Genomic DNA, 18,990 nt, shown 5'->3' with positions numbered 1-18,990 from the left:
TATTTATCTTTCCTACAGTGAGAGGAACCAAGTTTAATGTATTAAAAAGGGAAAGATGTAGATCCCACTCTGTCTCTACCCCTCATATTACACCTTACATTTCCGTTTAATAAGGAATGTGTGTCATTTCAAATATAGTCACGCACCCAGAGTTTCTTGGCCAGTGATTCACTGTCAAGACCAAAAGGGAACAGGGAGGGGGAAAGCTATGAAAATGGAAGCTTTGCCTTGCCTTTTCCAATGTACTGAAGGAGGGCCAGGACTGAAATCCATACTCTGAGGCAAACCGAGTTTTAGGATACACTGTCCAGTTCCAGCAGTCACTGAGATAGTCATAAAAGTGAGTGTCACCATAATGGGTGTCATAAGGATTTTGGGAGAGCCATCTTTCTTTAACAGACTCCTTGCCATTTGTGGGACTGGATGTAATATAAGGACGACTCTTATCCTCCTGGGTAAACAAAACAAAACACACCAGAATAAAGTGATTGGTTCTAATATTTCAGTATCCAGACCTTACTTTGGGAAGTGAAACCAAAATGCCTTTGCCAAATTGCTGAGTCACTGCCTAGGAAATATTTTGCTTTTGTGCCCTGACATTCATCTCCTCTCTCACATTTAATCATTTTTAATTCCTGGAATCAGAGGCCTAACAGGATATACTACTGCTTTCTATTTCTATGATTCCTCCTCCCCTTCATGGCCATGTAAGCGCTACACGAATCAGGCCCTCAGATACCACAAGTACCAGCCAGATGCTCCCACTGAAGAAGTGGGCAGGGAGAAAACTATGCCAGGGCTCCACTGCCCCCTCCTACCAAAATCAGCAAAACTGGCTGGACACATTTATGAGGGAGGAATATACTGCACCCCGTTCAAGTGGTGTCATAAATTACCTCCTCTCCTCATAGTGCAATAGGGATACCACTAGAGGAACAGTATTCCTTTGAGGCACAATGCCTCCCATTGTCCCCCTGGGGCACTCAGGCTATGCACTGCCACTTACTGTGAGCAGTGTGAAAAGCTGCACAATCTGGCCCTTAATTCATAACTACTACTTTAGTAAGCCCAGGACAGAAACTGGAGACTATCCTCAGCGTACCCAACTCTAGGTGTGAATTAATAAGTTACAAAGCAGGAGGACCCAGCTCCTTCTTGCTCATGGAAGCTTGTTAGTCTCATCTGCTAGTACAACGTAGGCTTCATTCTGAGTGGAGAGGAATTTGAAACGAAAGTGCAGTTTTGAAAATCTTGGCGAAAGGGATTCTCTTGCCTCAGAACAAGGGATTTGCTAACTTTAAATGCTTCTACATTATTAGTAACAGCTATTTAAAGCACTTCTAGTGGAAAATAAACAAAATCATCATTAACATTTGTGTGGTGAGACAGTTCCTTTAAGTAAAATGATTACTTTTGCAATGGCATTTTTTGCAACGGCAATGCTAAGATTTTTCCCTCCCCCCCCCCTTGTTACAGACAATCAACAAGTCTTAGTCTTAATACATTCAAGGTATGCTGTCATTACAGTCTGGTTTTGTTTGGCCTGGCTGTGCATTTTAGGCCAGATGCAACTTTATGAAGGGCAAGATTTAGAGTTGTTTCAAATTACATATATTTAACCACTACTGCACACTACATCTTATCCGTGCCAAATACTGAAGGGTTTCTCTGCAATTATAAAACATTTAGGGACAGATTTTCAGTAAGGGAAGCCCCTGGTTCTACATTCACAGTTACCATTATTAGCTTCAATACAGCAAAGCAGTTAGCCACAGGCTTCAGTTTAAGCACAAGTAATTCCATTCACTTGTTTTTAACTGTGTGAACAGTTAATCACTAGAACTGTTTATCTAAGGATATGCTACATTCTCCATTATTGAAGCCTTGATATGAAGGCTGGATGTTTTTCCAAGTGATACATCTGGCTAAGCTAGAATCTAATTGGCTTGATGGAGAAATTGCTTGACGGTTTCTTCTGGCCTTAAAAATCTATCTATCTATATGCTTAAAGTGAAGCAGATGCTTCAGTGCTTTACTGGATTGGAGACACTGTGTATTCAAATCACAAGTGACATAAAATGCCTACCAGAAGCATTTCACTAAGCCATCTGCATGCACAGTAACCCAATTTGTGTACGTGACCATAGAAATGATAGAAACCTAGAAAAAAAACAGTTACTTACCTTCTCGTAACTGTTGTTCTTCGAGATGTGTTGTTCCTGTCCATTCCAACTAGGTGTGGGCACAGCAGCCAGAAGGTTTTTCCCATAGCAGCATCCACAGTGTCAGCCTGGGTGCCCCATGGAGTCGCGCCTCCATGGCACTCAATATGGAGCCCTGCCAACCCACCATCCCCTCAGATCCTTCTTGCCAGCTATTCCGACAGAGGGGCAGGAGGGTGGGTATTGGAATGGACATGAACCACACATCTCGAAGAACAACAGTTACGAGAAGGTAAGGACCTATTTTTTCTTCTTCGAGTGCTTGTTCATGTCAATTCCACCCAGGTGATTCTCAAGCCTAAATTCGGGAGGCGGGGTCGGGACTGTCCACTGACTGGAGCACAGCTCTACCAAAGGCCGCATCATCTTTGGCCTGCGGGGTAATTGCATAATGCGCAGTGGAAGTGTGTATGGAGGACCACACCACCACTCTGCATATTTCCTGAGTGGGAACCGGCGCCAGGAATGCGTCTGAAGAAGCCTGCGCCCTGGTGGAGTGCACTGTGAGTGGAGGGGCAGGTATCCCTTCGTTGTAGCACTCACGGATGCAGGATGTGATCCACGATGAAAGGAGACTGGAAGGCCTTTCATCCTGTCTGCCATGGCCCAAACAGTTGAATGGACTTTCGGAACAGTTTCATTCTCTCGATGTAGAAGGTTAGCACTCTGCGGACATTCGATGAGTGAAGCCTCTGCACCCTACTGCTTGAGTGCGGCTTAGGACAGAACACTGGGAGGAAGATGTCCTGGTTCATGTGAAATTGGGAGACAACCTTTCGGGAGGAAAGCTGGATGTGGCCTGAGCTGAAGCCTTGATATAAACACAGTGTAAGGAGGCACTGATGTTAGGGCCTTGAGCTCAGACACCCTCCTGGCTGAGGTTATCGCTACCAGAAACACCATCTTGTATGAGCAGGGAGCATATTGCCAGTGGTTCAAAGGGCAGCCCCATCAGTCTGGAAAGGACCAGATTGAGGTCTCAAGCCAGGACAGGCTGTCGGACACGTGGGTATAGCCTGCTGAGACCTTTGAGGCCCCTGTAAAGGGCGGCTGTTCCCTCCCATCAGCATCCAAGGGGTTTCATGAGTTCTGGGGATCCTGGGATGGTGCCAACCCAGACGGTGCTGTGCCCTTATGTGCCAGGACAGAAGACACCCATGCTGGGGCTGTCAGTGGCACTGTTAGTGCCGGCAAAGGTGCCGCAGCCGACAGCGTCGACATAAGTGGTGGTGCATCAGAGAGCACCAGAGCTTCAGATCCATGAAGGGAAGAAGGTGGTACGAAAGTAGCCAAAGCTACTGATGTTGCTGCTGAACGCGATTCCTGGCTTCGTCTCTGGCTTTGATGGAAGGCCCAGGGCGCCCAAAAAGGCCACTGCATCAGGCTTTGCCACTGCGGAGGCCACGGTGCCGGGTAGACTCGTCTCTCCTGCCATGACCTGGATCTCCTGCTCCTACTTCTGTTGGAGCAATAGGAGGGAGTCGGTCTCCGAAAATGAAGACCACGGAGGAGCTGTGCTGCGAGGCGGAGAGTGTCAGGAGCTAGGGGACCGACTGGGCTCTCATTCCAGAGTTACTGGCACCGGGAGGCACTGTGGAGAAGGCAAGCCAGCATGGCCAGCTTCCCTCTTGACTATACTGTGGGGCAAGACAGTGCTGTCAGTGCCGTGGGTTCATCCCTCCTTGGAGGTGAGAACAGAGCCATGAGGCACAGTAAGTCCTGAGCCGCCTCCGGCTTCTTTTACCTCTGACACACCGGCAATTGAGACTGGTGCCTACCTGCTGAATGGACGCAGGAGGAACCATGACGGTGCCGAGCATCTCGCGAAGAGTCTTTCCTTGGCACCAGTTCCTGCGATGACGGAGATGCTGCCAGAAGGAGATGCTGGGTGCAGGATCCCACACCCCAGGTCTGAATGGGGGCGAATAGCTGCCTCCATAAGCAGAACTTTGAGCCACTGTTCCCTCTCTTTCAAAGTTCTGGGGCAGAACTCCTGGGTCACTTTTTGGCATGCACTTGGCACAGACCCCACACTTTTTGAACCCCAGGGATCACGGCATACCACAGCTCTGGGGAGTCGGGAGAGGGGAATCCCCAACAAACTCTAAACTAACTCTAAACAACTATTAACTACAGAAGAACTATAAACAAATGACACAGATAGAGGCGTTTGATAAAGCAAGAGCTATAGGACATTCCAGCTAACTGTCACTGACGGTAAGAAGGAACTGAGGGGGTGGCGGGTCGGCAGGGCTCTATATTGAGTGCCATGAGGGCATGACTGCAGGGGGCACCCAGGCCGACCCAACAGATGCTGCTATGAGAAAAATCTTCTGGCTGCTGATTGGAATTGATGTGAACAAGCACTCAAAGAAGAACTTACAAATACAGGTACACAATGGTGTATTTACTGGAGAATTATGCCCAAAACGATAACTAAAATACATACCTTTGTATTCCTGTTAAATGTGTTGATACTAAAATAATAATAGCATTTATAATAGATAGAGATTTTAATTACAAGACAAATCACATTTATTAGAGTTAGTTAAATAAGTTCTCCAGGGCAGAGACCACATCTATCACATATTTTGTAAAGCGTCTCAGTACTCTATGTTGTTGTTATTAACAAATAATATATAAATAAATTTTGAGCAGAGAATTATTTTTGGCCAAGACACTAATCAGGACTATGCTATTCTTGAGTCCATTTTACAATTTAGATTAACCTTGACAGTAATTGTAAAACATAGATGTGTTAATATATTAGCAATGTAGTCAATACAAACTTGTTAGATTTAAGCTTTAATGCAGAAATTTGTTGAGTATAACACATCAGCCATTTTGGTTTATCAGTAGCTTGACCCTTATTGAGCAGTTTCTCTCAAAGCTTCCCCTTTTACCTGTTTCCCCCTTAGGGTTTTCCTGTACCCTTAAATTTCCAGGACTAGAATGGCCATACAAGCCCCTTAAAGTCAGTAGCATGCAATCACTAATGACAACATCTATATTGTTTTTAGATTACACTTTGAAAATCTTGGGTTGATGCATGTAAATTCATGGTGGTATGCATCCACTGTAATTTCAGCATAGCCAGTAAAACCAGTTTAGTCCAACATCAGCGTACTCTAAAGTAGCCTGTGAACCATGAACCCACAGGGATAAGGGGGTTGCTACTGCAGGGTAGAAAATTCATATTTCTTGGTACAAGAAAAATGATTTAACTGGAAGAATGTCAGTTTCACTTTGCATATCTCTGTACTGCATACTGTATATTTTAACTAACTAGAGAAATCAAAGCATTCATCTGTGGTTCAGGCATTACTCTCTGCATAGCTATTCAGGAATGAAATGCCATGTAGAGCAACTTATTCTTTATTGGTGTCACAGAGGCAACTTTCAGCCTTTTCAGTCTACTCTCTCTCTAAAGTAAAAAAACAGTGGAGTTTCATTGCAAGAAGAGAGAGAGCTCTTCACCACAAGTGGTGGTAGGTTCCCTCCGACCCCTGCAATTGTAAGGGGCACTGCCAGATGTTGAGGGGACTTCTCTGGAAGGCCAGGCCTTCATTCCAAGAAGGGAATAGGTAAACCAGCTTGACTTCATCTCCTACTGAGAGTTGCTGCAGCAAGACTGGGAGAGAGGAATTCTTACTCATCCTTATCCCTCTAACAGGTTCTTTTTCATCAGTCTTCTCCCTCATCCTCTGATCAGCCAAAACAAAGGTAAAGTAGGATTTAATCATCTCTTTGGAATGCAGCATTTAATCTGGAATTACTGCAGTGGAACCTGATTAAAGTGGAGTGAGTTCCATTACTGTTGCATCCATACTGAGAATTTTAAGCAAATCTTGCATCACATGTAACTCTGTTGGTGCCAGAAAGACTGTACATGGGCTACAGGCCTTTTTACCAGCATGTCCTATAAACCTGCTTTATGTTCCTACCATAGTCAGTGGAGCTGCATCAGCGGGCACTGGTGGCAAATGACAAGTCTCATTTTTGCATTCTGTGTCTATACATAACCCACAAGAAGTGAAAGTCCAGCAATTTGGGATTTTCAATCCACTCCGTTCTAAGCGGAATTTCTCTGTAAATAACTTCATTATGAGCAGGTACCAATGTATGACATCAAGCAAAGCTCTAAAACTTCCAGAACAAGGAGAAAAGCTGCAAAAACTGCAATGAGAATCTGTAAAACACAATCATAGCATCCTTCACCCTGGCTTTTATGTATTGCTATTAGCATGTCCATACAGCTTCTGTAAATCTGTTCACCTAAACAACTCAAGGAAATTTTGCCCAAATTGCAGAGTTTAAAACCTTTTGCAAGACAATTTGGGGGCGGGGGCTATGGCCCTGAAAATTTCACTTACAGCAACAACAATTTCTTGGATGTTCTTCACATAAAGTTTCACATAATCTAGGATATAAACTTTCATCTTATCTTGTGGTATAGAGAACCAGTTGCCTGCAATTGCTGCCTCATTTTCATTGTTTCCACTCCATAAAATGATGCATGGGTGAGATTTTAATCTCTTCACCTGAAATAGAAATCACAGTTTCAAAATTAAAATTCAATTACTTCCCTTTAACAGGATATCTTGTAATGTTTATGCAAGTTGCAGAGAGTTTAAACAATACTGGCTGGTTTCTCCACCTGCTGAAGTGATCTCAATGACAAGAAATATGAAGATTCCAAAGGATACAGTACTATTGCAGCCATGGGAATAAGGAACCAATGCTGCAAATAGATATGTCAGTAACTTTACTCCATGAGTAATCATACAGACTTCAATGGGAATACTCACATGAATAAAGTTACTCATGAGTTTGTAAAACAAAGTCCTAAATTTGCACATCTTTGAAACTACTGGAAATTCACATTTTTGGTAGACTACAAAAACAAAGTATCTTGTGTTTTCATCTTTTCTTTTCCACAAGGCATATAAGATAACACTTTTTTCAACCCACAAAAAACCAACTTCCCTGCCTGGCCAGAAAAATATATTTAAAAAATTAATAATGAAATGATACATGGCCCAGGCCAGCAAAATATATAATCTTCTCTTCTCCTAAAACACGTACAAGTAGAGGTGAGATGTGGAGTAGGAAGACAGGACAGGGGGACCACCTGTTACCCCAAGGATGACCTCGACATTCCTCTGCCCACCATGTTCTGCCTTGCTTCTCTACAGGCCTCACTCCATTTTCTTGCTTGTGTGTGTGTTTATTACTTGAGTGCACAATAGACTGCAGTCTTTAAAGAAACTCATGTCAGACAATGAGTAACAGAAACTAAACAGAACTACACAGTTAGTCAATACAAGCATATGGAAATACGGGTCCTTGACGCTATTGAACCACATACCTGATGAGTAACTTCTGCTCTTACTGATTCTAAATAGTTCTGGTCAGTTGGGTAAAGGGCACATGCAAACATAAAATCCTGCCAAATCTATAGAGCAAGAAAAAGGAAATACAAAACCTGTCAGCAAATATTTTCTACACTTAAACAATGATTTTCAGCTAACATGCACTTTGGTTCAGATGGAATTATTTGTTTTAAACAGCAGACAAGGTGGAAATTTTTAACTTACTCATTGTACATGAATACCGGAGGTGTCACCAAAACAGCTACGTCCCAGATGAGCTCAACTTTCACGTGCACATACACCTCCAGAGTTAATTTCCTCAATTTTAGTGTTTTAAGCCATTTCTTCATCATGATGAGCCAGATTCTTCCACCTTACTCATGGTTTGCAAGTAGCTCCATTGCTTTCAATAAGAATACATGGAAGTCATATACTACTCAATGTGAGTAAAGGTGGAAGACCCTGTCCATTAGTGAACAGAGTTCTTATGGCTTTTACGGTGTGTTTTGCATACACCCATGAGTAGAGCAACAAAACCCCATTGCTTATTAGCAGAAGAAAGTCGTTACACTGATGTGTTTATTTAATTTTTTTATGATTTAAAGTACAGCTACTGTAATACTCCAGGCATGAGTAAAAGGTCCAACAATCTCCATGTGGAAGAAAAAAAAGCAAAGGTAAACCACATTTGAGGGGAGAAAAGGTGAACGCTTTTAGTTATATTTTAAATCATGTTTTTTGAGTAGCCCACTGTTTCATGGATGTTACAAGTCATTCTTTGTGCCCAATCCACAGAGAATTCTATTTGATATAGGTTCTTTTACGGCACTCATCACTGTAGTATCTGAGTGTCTTCCAGCAGTGCATTAATCAACATGACTAACGTCTGTCACGTGAGGTTCTTTCTATCTCTCATCTTCTCTTCTGGAGAAAGAATTGCGCGAACAGTACAGCGCTTTGTTTTGGTTAGGTGTTGTGCTGTTGTTATACACCTTTTCGGTGCATAACAACAGCAGTTACATTCTGCCCATGGCCTAAGGCAGGATAACTTTTAGAAAGGTGCTGTACCTATAAGCAGACACTTACTGCCCATGGCCTCTGACCGTCCCCTCATTTTTTTCCTCTCCACTATTTTCTTTAAACAAACAAACAAACATGAGAAACTAAAGAACAACATGCAGGATACATTTAATGTTAAGGTTGAGACATTAGAGTGCACCTGTGCACACATGCACATGCAAAAGGAAATTCAAATGTTAGGCTAAGTTTTTAACTTTTGGGTACCCAACCTGCCAGACCTTAAAAGGACCCTGATTTTCAGAGCACCTGTCCTATGAAAATGAGGCCCCTATATTGTTTCAAGTTGGGTATCCAGAAATCACTAGTTCCTTTGGAAAATGTAGCCCAGATTCCTGTACCAGTATTAACTCAGCTGCCTCGTTCATACACCAGTATTTTCTATTTGTTATTTTCTTGTCAATTTGGAATACAGGAGCTGAGTTGATTTGTTTATTTTTTTACCATTATTCCTAGTTCATCGCAGATATCATAGAATTCATCTTGCTCATATACTCCTCCTCCCCATACACGAAGCGCATTCATGTTAGCATCAACTGTGGACTGCAAGATGCGCTTTAACCTGTTCAATACAAAGAGAATTAAATCAGGAGAGCTAACAGTTGCATGAAATTACACACACACCCAAACTAGATAGCCAGGAGAAACCTACACAGGCTTGTATCCTTTTTCTTTAAAAAAAAAATATATATGTCCAATTTATGTATATCATTAGCAGACAGGCCAAGACTAGTAACTTTGACAGAAACACCATTCTGACACCCTAGAAATCTGTATAAATGTTCACTGCACTCCCAAAGCTAAATTCTTGCAAATAAAAGGGCTCAATCCTGGTAACACTTACCAAACAGACTACTTGTGGTAGTAAGTACTACACTCAGTAACAAGTGTTTGCAGGATTGGATCTTAAGGTTCTATCCCAGAAAGAGTCAAACACCCTTCAAAAAATGTTTTATTTAAAAAAAATTTAAACACTATATTTATCCAAGTAGCTCCTTTGATTTGTTATAGTCTTTTCCCTTTGGATTTTACCCTGTTATTACCTTGAATTTTAATCATTTCCAACCATTTCTGAAACATATCTCTCATACATTCTACAAAGCATGTTGCAAAAAGGTCAAAAAACAACGGATGCATTACGGCCGCCTGAATGACATTTTTAAATCATATTGGGCCCAATTCTGCCAACCTCAGGTCATTCTGAGTAGACACCTTACCCTAGAAGTAGTCCCACTGCTAACGACCTGAGGGTGGCAGAATCAGGCTCTCTTCCCCTTTATTGACCTGATTTTTACTCCCCTTGCTCACACTGAATAGCACTTTACACTGAAGATAGTTCCACTGTTGATGTCAGTGGGACTCCTCATAGAGTGAGTGCTAGTCCTCATGAATAAAGAGGGGCAGAATCTGTCCCTTTGTATTCAATATCTAAAGAATATTGATTATGACTTACATATCAGAGGAAACTCTGTCCTGGAAAGAATCTGCTGGAATCCAGTTGGATCCCTTAATGAAGATGGGGAGTCCGTTGATCCTGAAGTAGAAACTCAGGCCTGGTGAACCAGGTATAGGCTCCTCAACCAGTTCCACTGTTCGAAAATAAGCCTGTGGAGAATTGAAATGTGTGCATTTTTAGAGCAATCAGAGACATGAAAAATATAAAGAAAGCAATCTAAAAACCTAACCTTCACCTTCAGGAGTTGTTAGTTACATCTTTCATTTGTTAGTACACTATTGAGCTATTTCTAAAATAGGTAAAGTATAAGAGTATAGGTCTTTCAAATGAAACCATTGTGCACATTTTGCTAAACCATCTATGCACAATATCAACTTACTTTCATTTTAAGAGGAGCTTGAAACAGAAAATTGCCAGAAGTTTCTGGCTTATTAATAGAAAGAGAGCATGTGCATATGTGTGCAGACTGCTCATGCTGCAGCAGACTTGCATATGGCCTGTTTGAGACCAGTGAGAGAAATCCAGAAGCTGCATTAGATTAAACATTAATTGTATTTTACCCACACCTTTTCTTCTTATGGAAGGAGATTGCAGGACCCCAGCTGTGGAATTCTTTGCCAGACAAGATGATACTAAGCCCAAGCCTGACTACTCAGATCAAAATATGAGACCCATCTTTTTACTAAAGCCAGTTCCTCTAGTAATGACATCTTTCCCATGGCAACTATCCAAAGGAGAGGAGAGCGCCTTTGGACAGCTTAGTTATATTTGAATAGGTGCAGTTCAGCACTAAGATACCATGGTGACCAGCTCAGACATACAACAGCTAGATTAGATAATGCTACAAGCAAGGCTGTTCCTGACTGCAGTCATGTAGTTACTCATCAAGCAGAGGCCTGGACATCCGTTACAGCTGCCCTTTCATCCTGACATCTGCTAGATCTGTGCTTGTGGACAGAGCATTACAAACCATGCAAGCTTTCTCAATCCTTTTCCTTCATGTGGAAGAACAGGACTGGAGAGTGCTGGACTGTTTTGGGGACTCTTTATTTGGGCTAAGTAAATGCACTGTGCTGAAGAATATTTTGTTTGCACTGACAACTGTACCGTAAAGACTTCCGGGGCAATATGGAAGTGAGCAGTTATATAGTTATGTTGCCAGAAGCTGAGAATGAGCGACAGGGGATGGATCACTTGATGATTACCTGTTCTGTTCATTCCCTCTGGGGCACCTGGCATTGGCCACTGTCGGAAGACATGATCCTGGGCTAGACTGACCCAGAATGGCCGTTCTTATATTCTTAGCCATGTGACTGAATGAAGAGGTCAGAGGTGTCTCCCTAACCACAGTAGGAGAAGTTGGGAGACAGGTGCCATTTTAGGTTCCTGTTCAGCTGCAGAATGTTACTGAATGAGACTCTCTACTTTATTCTAGTTATTTCTTTGTTGTTTTCCTTACTCTGATACAAGTCATCTAGATTAAAAAGAATATATCCAGTTTGCTCTTTGTGCATGTAACACAAATATCAGTACATGTGTTTCCTCCTATTGCTCAGTATAGAAGACAGAGAATTGTGAAATTAATTCAAATGAAGTGAGGGAAAAGTAACTGAGGAACTGCAGCCAACAAAACCAAAACAGTGAGTCTATGTTAGAACTTGGGGATTTCCTAGCTCTCAGGCCTAACCTTAAATTACTAAACTGCACCTCCCTCAAGATTAAATTACTATTTGCTGTAACATTTTCAAGATATCAGGCTCTAGAATTGAATTGGACATATGTCAGGGGTGAGTATGTATACTAGGAATGTAGCAGTAGGGGTCAACTTAACACAAATAAATAAAATTGATACATTTACCAACTGAGGTAAACATTTTAATTCCACAAATCAAACATAGGCTGGAATTCAAAAGGCCACTGACAATGCCCATAGTTTATTTTGTGAAATATTTTAATCTTATCAATCATACAAATACTAAGGAGGGGGAACAACAGTATTTCATATGGCAAGAAAAGAAACAACACACACTTTGCGCTACTTGGTTCCTATTTGGTGCTCGAGTCAAGTTGTGCAACAATTAGTTTTATCCTCATGCAGGCAATGTGTATGACAAACCAAACTTGTGATCACAGATCATCTGTCACAGATTGATCCCTCCTATGTCAAATTAACGATCAAAAAGGTACACAAGGAAAAACAGAAGCAGCAGCCTGACCCAAATATTACAGTATGGGGCAGAAACCTGAACGACTGTTTCATATGCATACAAATAGTAAGCTCTTGGGGCAGGAACAGTTTTTGTTCTGTGTTTGTACAGCACCTAGCATACTCCTGGTCCATGACGGGCTCCTGTGTGCTACAGCAATACAAATAATAGACAGTAGTAATTATAATACTGTACAGAAGCAGCCGCGGACTAAGGCTAAATGGTGCTCAGATCCAGTATGATCAAAGAGTCCCCAATCATACAAAGGTCACTTCACACCAAACCAACGTGTTCATGGCACTCTTGGCTCCCTACTGCCACTGCTCCTAACACACTCTGGTGGCAGGCTCCCACCTTATGGATCCTTGAATCCAAACTTTAGGAGTCCATGGGTTCCCTAAAAGCCCAGAGTCCAGAGCCACAGTTTCTGCTTTAATCCTCCTCTGTACAGAAGGCCAAGTTCACCACGGGTGACACCACATGTTAGCCCCATATCTGCATGTTCTTGGGGGAAGGTCATCTGTCTCTGTGATCCAGGAACCCCGCAATGCCAACTGGCCAAGAAGGTTAAAGAATAACCTGATATGTATATTTTGGTTCACCTATGAATGTCATGTAAGATCTTAAGCCAGGATCACACGAGTCATTAATATCATTGTGAAATGTATGAACAGATACTATGTAAAGAGTTAGGTATGTATACTGAAAATGTGTTGTAACGTCTGTATCAAGGCAGAGTTGACAAACAGGTTTTCTGTCAGACAAGAGATGTTTTTTCACCTGTCTCTCTGTTGGTATTTAAATTAAGCATTGTAAGTCAACACAGTGGCTGCACATCTACATACCAAATCAACAGAGGGATGTGAAATCAACAGGGATGAAGCAGAGACACAGGAAAAAACAAGCAACAAGAGCAGGCAGGGGAGCGTTACTGTCCATGAGGACAGACAATTAACTTGGATAGAAGTAGAAGGCAAGGAGACACCCCTTTATCCTGCACCTAGGAAGTAAACAGGCAGTGTCATTTACGTTCATAAAAATGGGATCTTAATCAGCCTTGGTTGAAACACTGCAGAAGACATTTTGGGGTGATATAAACTTATTTAGAATGGAGATTAGCTGGTTAAAGTTTAGTCTGTTGTAATTTTGTTTCATAGGTCACCCTTTTGTTTCCATTATCCTTACTCACTCTCTCTCAAATCTTGAATCTTTAATAATAAATGTATGATTGTCGCCACTATACATATATCTCAGTGCTGTGGTATTAAACAAGGTGCTGATCCTAAACTGAATCATACAAGCTAGTGTGTATACTGTTCCCTTGGGGACAGCAGACCTGGTATTTCTGTGAGTGCTCAATGGAAAAGGGGCTGGACTCTACAGGAGAACACTTCAAAGGAGCTCAAGGACTGGAAAACACCTGTTGTTAACTTTCGAGGTAAAGGAAGGGCTGGCATTGCCCAGAGGAGATTGTTTGGGTGGCTAAGACAGGTGGTGTCAAGGAGCTGACACCCAGTTAAGCACAAGCAAGTCCGCTTCTCAATGGAGGCAAGAGGGTAACAAGATGACTCACAGTCTGGCCCCTTGAGAACTATCACAGTCTCTCTCTCTCTCTCTGGCTCTCCTTTTGTGAGGAACTTAGCCTTAGGACTGACGCATTCTACCCATTCCTGGCATTTGTTGTTTCCCACATCTATGCTTCTTGAATATAAAATGATAAACAGAAGTTTCTCTCACACAACTCTGCAGCTTGCATCACCATCAAAATCAATCAATAACCAGATTATGGGACAAGCTAAAGAATTCCAAGTCTTTGTCAAGCAAATCCGATCAACTGGAGGAACCAAAAAAGTCAGGACATGTTGATTTTTTTTTGTGTGTGTGTGGAATAGATTTGGATGTGGGCGTTTAGCAATGGGAAAGATACAACGGGAGAGGAAGAGGCCCAGAGCTGAAAATCAGGAGAGAGAGCTAGGATACCTAAATAAATGAACTCAGGATACTAAAATACTGTGATGATGCTTGTGGTGTAAATGCCAAGATGGATTAGACAGAGTCAGACAGGAAAGATCTGTTGGAGTGATGCTAAAAATCTAGTGGGGGAGGAAATACAGGTGGTTAAAAAATACAGGTGGTTAAAGAAAACCCAAAGTATTAAAAACAGCAGCAGCAGGATGGAGATAGAAAGCTCCGATAATGAGGCAGAAATGAGTGCAAGGAGGGAAAGAAAAAGATCTCAGAAAACAAACAAACAGGAGGGAGGAAAAGAGGTTTCAATAAGACTAAAGAGAGAATTAAAGTGGCAAGAAGTTGTTTGATGGAGCCACGGAAGGGGAGAAAGAGGCTATGGATAATCAACAGAGCTGGACAAAGGCACTCCCACATTCCAGAAAACACTTACTCTTTATGCTGGCTTTTGCTAGGATTCTATTCTGCAATCTTCTGAGAAACAAATTCCAACCCGAACAATTTAAGTTATAGAAAAGGAAAAATAAGACTCTGAGCCTGGTTCTTGGCCATGTTCTGAGTTGTTTATGCCATATTCACAGCTTAAAGAGGCTGGAAAGCAGACAGATCCCATCATCCAAGAATTCCTCTGCCTCAGAGGGGTTCTCTCCTCAGAGTAGGATTGGTGTGATGATCAACAAGGGCAACAAAATGGCAAATGAAATTTAATGTGGATAAATGTAAAGTAATGCACATTGGAAAAAATAACCCCAACTATACATACAACATGATGGGGGCTAATTTAGCTACAACGAGTCAGGAAAAAGATCTTGGCATCATCGTGGATAGTTCTCTAAAGATGTCCACGCAGTGTGCAGAGGCGGTCAAAAAAGCAAACAGGATGTTAGGAATCATTAAAAAGGGGATAGAGAATAAGACTGAGAATATATTATTGCCCTTATATAAATCCATGGTACGCCCACATCTCGAATACTGTGTACAGATGTGGTCTCCTCACCTCAAAAAAGATATTCTAGCACTAGAAAAGGTTCAGAAAAGGGCAACTAAAATGATTAGGGGTTAAGAGAGGGTCCCATACGAGGAAAGATTAAAGAGGCTAGGACTCTTCAGCTTGGAAAAGAGAAGACTAAGGGGGGGACATGATAGAGGTATATAAAATCATGAGTGATGTTCAGAAAGTGGATAAGGAAAAGTTATTTACTTATTCCCATAATACAAGAACTAGGGGTCACCAAATGAAATTAATAGGCAGCAGGTTTAAAACAAATAAAAGGAAGTTCTTCTTCACGCAGCGCACAGTCAACTTGTGGAACTCCTTACCTGAGGAGGTTGTGAAGGCTAGGACTATAACAATGTTTAAAAGGGGACTGGATAAATTCATGGTGGCTAAGTCCATAAATGGCTATTAGCCAGAATGGGTAAGAATGGTGTCCCTAGCTTCTGTTCGTCAGAGGATGGAGTTGGATGGCAGGAGAGAGATCACTTGATCATTGCCTGTTAGGTTCACTCCCTCTGGGGCACCTGGCATTGGCCACTGTCGGTAGACAGATACTGGGCTAGATGGACCTTTGGTCTGACCCGGTACGGCCTTTCCTATGTTCTTATCCTATGCTGCCCTCAGTGTAGGGGCAGGACAGAGGCAGGAGAGGTGTATCGAAGGAGGCTGTAGGAAGCCACCGAACAGCCTTGGAGCCTGCACTAACTTACTCTGGGATTTGCACCAGCCCTAACACTGGGCAGCTGCAAAGGTGGTATAATGCTACTCAGAATGCGTGCATGTCTCTCTCCCTGCCCAAGTTAGGTGGATGTGCAATAGGTACAGAAAAGTCATTTTTAAATACTTTCTCTTTATATAGCTTAATTTCACTTACAAGGGCAGTGTGAATGAAACTAGAAACTTCACAACGAGTTTTAGAAATATATCTGTCGTCCCTGTTGGAATCTCCAGAACCACTCCCAGTTCCTGAGTCTCCGGATGAATGTTACTACTATTCTACTCCTTCCCAGCAGAAATTCCAGCCTGCTGGCATAAGAGCAAATCCTCCTGGGATGTGCTAGAATGGGAAGAGATTATATGGAGCCTTTCCTCCTTGTGCAGCTGCAGGGCAGGATTTTACAGAGTGCCAGGGAGGAAGACCAGCTACCATGTGAGCCAGTACAATATGGTCCTATGTGGGGGTAGCCTGCTGGCTAGGGGCCATAGCCTATAGGCCATACCTCAGCAGGTATTCTGAGGTGCATTTTACTTCTTAAAAAGGAGCAACAACGTCCTGTGTACTGCTGTCATTCTCAGTGACCATTCTGCCACGCATCAACGTGGGGGCTCCTGGAGCACCTGCCCAATAGGAATCACTTTGCTTCCCCAATACTATGTGGCTTGCTCACAAGATTATATAGATGTTATTTCCTACAACACGGTTTTCTAAACCTAAAATCACTTTCCAAAACTCCATGCTGAATTTATCTTGTTGCACATAAAAAAAACAAACCTATATTTTGAACTATACTGAAAATATTGATCATAAATTATCTCCATCACTTTGAACACACTTTGGGCCCAATCCTGTAACACTTGGCAGGACTGATCATGATGGAAGGTAACTACAATGAGAAGTAACTTCAACAGGGCTTCTCACAGTTGTAAGTACTACAATGAACACATTTGCAGGAGCATAGCTCCTGGACTAATTTTCAGTGGTGCAAAACACATACATATCATCTAGCAAATTTATTTAATAGTTTCCTTATGCTCATAGCATGTAGGACCCAGTCTAATTTTATCTGAATTTTTGAATAGGTTGAAGATTTGTGAGTGGTTCTTTAAATGTCCCAAATCTTCTGAACATCCTAGTAAGTAATGAAAAAACTTTCTTCTATAAACAGATACTTTACAGAATCTATTACATTGGGTAAAATAAAGTACTTAATTGCTACTTAGGCGTTCAGATTTGTGATACTGCTTTCCTCTGACAGCTGGGACGCATACTATTGTGTGTTTTTAATACGTCTGGCATGCTCTAGTAATTGAAGTTACTTCAGATTTGTGCCTCACAGCACATCCCAAAAGTTTTATACACTGAAATTCCAAATAAACGTCTCTTTTTAAAAACAAAAAAATATAATTATACACAAGTTTTTTTTCAATGTGTGTTACCAAACCATCAATGGTAAATTTCATGTTCATTACATAATATCATTTATCACATCTGAAGATGACAAGCAAAATACCACGATGCTTAAACAAAGAGCTTTTTGTCTGGTTGGTTGGTTTTTCCCCCCCTCAGTTTGAGAATTTTAAAAACAAACAAAACACCTTTTCTTTTTTCAATTTCAAATTAGTTTGCAAGTTGTCCCCTAGTAAGACTGGAAGTGCAGATTTTGGCACAAGTGAAAGCTGCCAGCGTGTTAGTTACCTTATATCTAGGGTTCCAGAAAATCCTGTTTCTAAATAATGGTCTTGTGTAAAAATTACAACCCAGCAGAACATTTTCTAATACTGCATGAGAGCTACTGGGTTATTCAGTGACGCTTCCTGACATTAACTTCCTACGTACCATATTAACTGAGAGGATTTATGTACCTTTGAAAATTTCTGAAACTTGTATCCTGCCCCCATGTTGAAAGTTGTTGTCATGTCATATCCAGTTTGGTTTCCATGGCCACTAGGCCACCAAGTCTGCACTGTAGCACTCTTAAGGAGGGAGGAAACAAAAACAAAAACCAATTAGAAGCTAAGGTCAGAACAACTTGTGTGAAGTTAGGCATGTGTCTCACAATAACAACTGTGCATCCAGTAGGAGATTTTCAAACACATAAATGGCAGTTGAGCCCCAACGTGGAAGGGGATAAAATGGGATCCAGCCAGGGCCACCCCTCCCCACAGCACCAGAACTGTACAGGGGAGACTCACCCCATTACAGGGGCACTACAATCCCAGAAGTTTCTCCCCTTCCTTCCTTCCGACCCCCCCACCAACACATGGCCTTGGGGGGAAAGTGCAGAGGAGCCAATCGGAGACTCCAGCTGGTCAGAGCAGAAGCAGTCAGAGCAGCGACTTCTGGAGATTCAAAGAATTTTGTAGTTTGGACTGGACTTTCTCTGCTCTGTGCTGATCGGCTGTTTGCTTCAACCCTCACCTTCTTCCTCCCTCAGTCTCACATCACACCTGCTTGTGTGTTCTACCCCATCCCTCACCCTGTATCTGTCTGGTCTATTTCAACTGTAAGCTCTTCAGTGCAGGGACTGTCTCCTACTCTGTTTGTACAGCACCTAGCACAATGGGCCCCAGTCTTGGCTGGCCCTCTGGTACTATTGTAATAAACATTATTAACAAATAAAACAACAATATAACAATAAATAATGAGAATACCCATTGAATGGAAAGGGGAGATAGGCACCTAATTGCCGTTTGTACCTTTGAAAACCTTCCCCCTCACCCATTGTGTGTGAAACTAAATATTTACCTATAGCCACCTCTTCAAGCATAATCTGGGTCAAATGTTGGTTGCACTCACCGGTTCAGTTAAATTGAGCTTTTAAATAAAAGAAAAGGATCCATCCCCTTCTCAGGCTTCAGGCCTTTGACTTTTTCCTCCATATTATTAGTTTTGATTGATTTAATTTCTTGAAACAAAAAAAAGTAACTTTCCCACTGTGATTTAGTATCATCTTGTTTTCCCAAAAGAGAT

General features: G+C 42.0%; 1 protein-coding gene across 3 annotated transcripts in view; it reads right to left on the bottom strand.

The window, feature by feature from the left end:
* MANBA (mannosidase beta) overlaps positions 1–18,990 on the bottom strand; it is a 56,729-nt gene that overhangs the window by 16,046 nt on the left and 21,693 nt on the right. For all 3 annotated transcript variants that reach the window (XM_045018713.1, XM_045018714.1, XR_006579751.1), the window contains 6 exons: positions 17,883–17,993; positions 10,125–10,276; positions 9,116–9,233; positions 7,591–7,677; positions 6,596–6,763; positions 233–451 (listed from right to left, as the gene is read on the bottom strand). In XM_045018713.1, coding sequence (XP_044874648.1) covers positions 233–451; positions 6,596–6,763; positions 7,591–7,677; positions 9,116–9,233; positions 10,125–10,276; positions 17,883–17,993 — 855 coding nt within the window. The remainder of the gene's footprint in view (positions 1–232; positions 452–6,595; positions 6,764–7,590; positions 7,678–9,115; positions 9,234–10,124; positions 10,277–17,882; positions 17,994–18,990) is intronic.

The sequence above is a fragment of the Mauremys mutica genome, chromosome 5 (genome assembly GCF_020497125.1).
Source record: "Mauremys mutica isolate MM-2020 ecotype Southern chromosome 5, ASM2049712v1, whole genome shotgun sequence".
NCBI classification, from domain to species: domain Eukaryota; kingdom Metazoa; phylum Chordata; order Testudines; family Geoemydidae; genus Mauremys; species Mauremys mutica.
The sequence above is the reverse complement of the archived record's forward strand: the minus strand, read 5'-3'. Positions and strand labels throughout refer to the sequence as shown.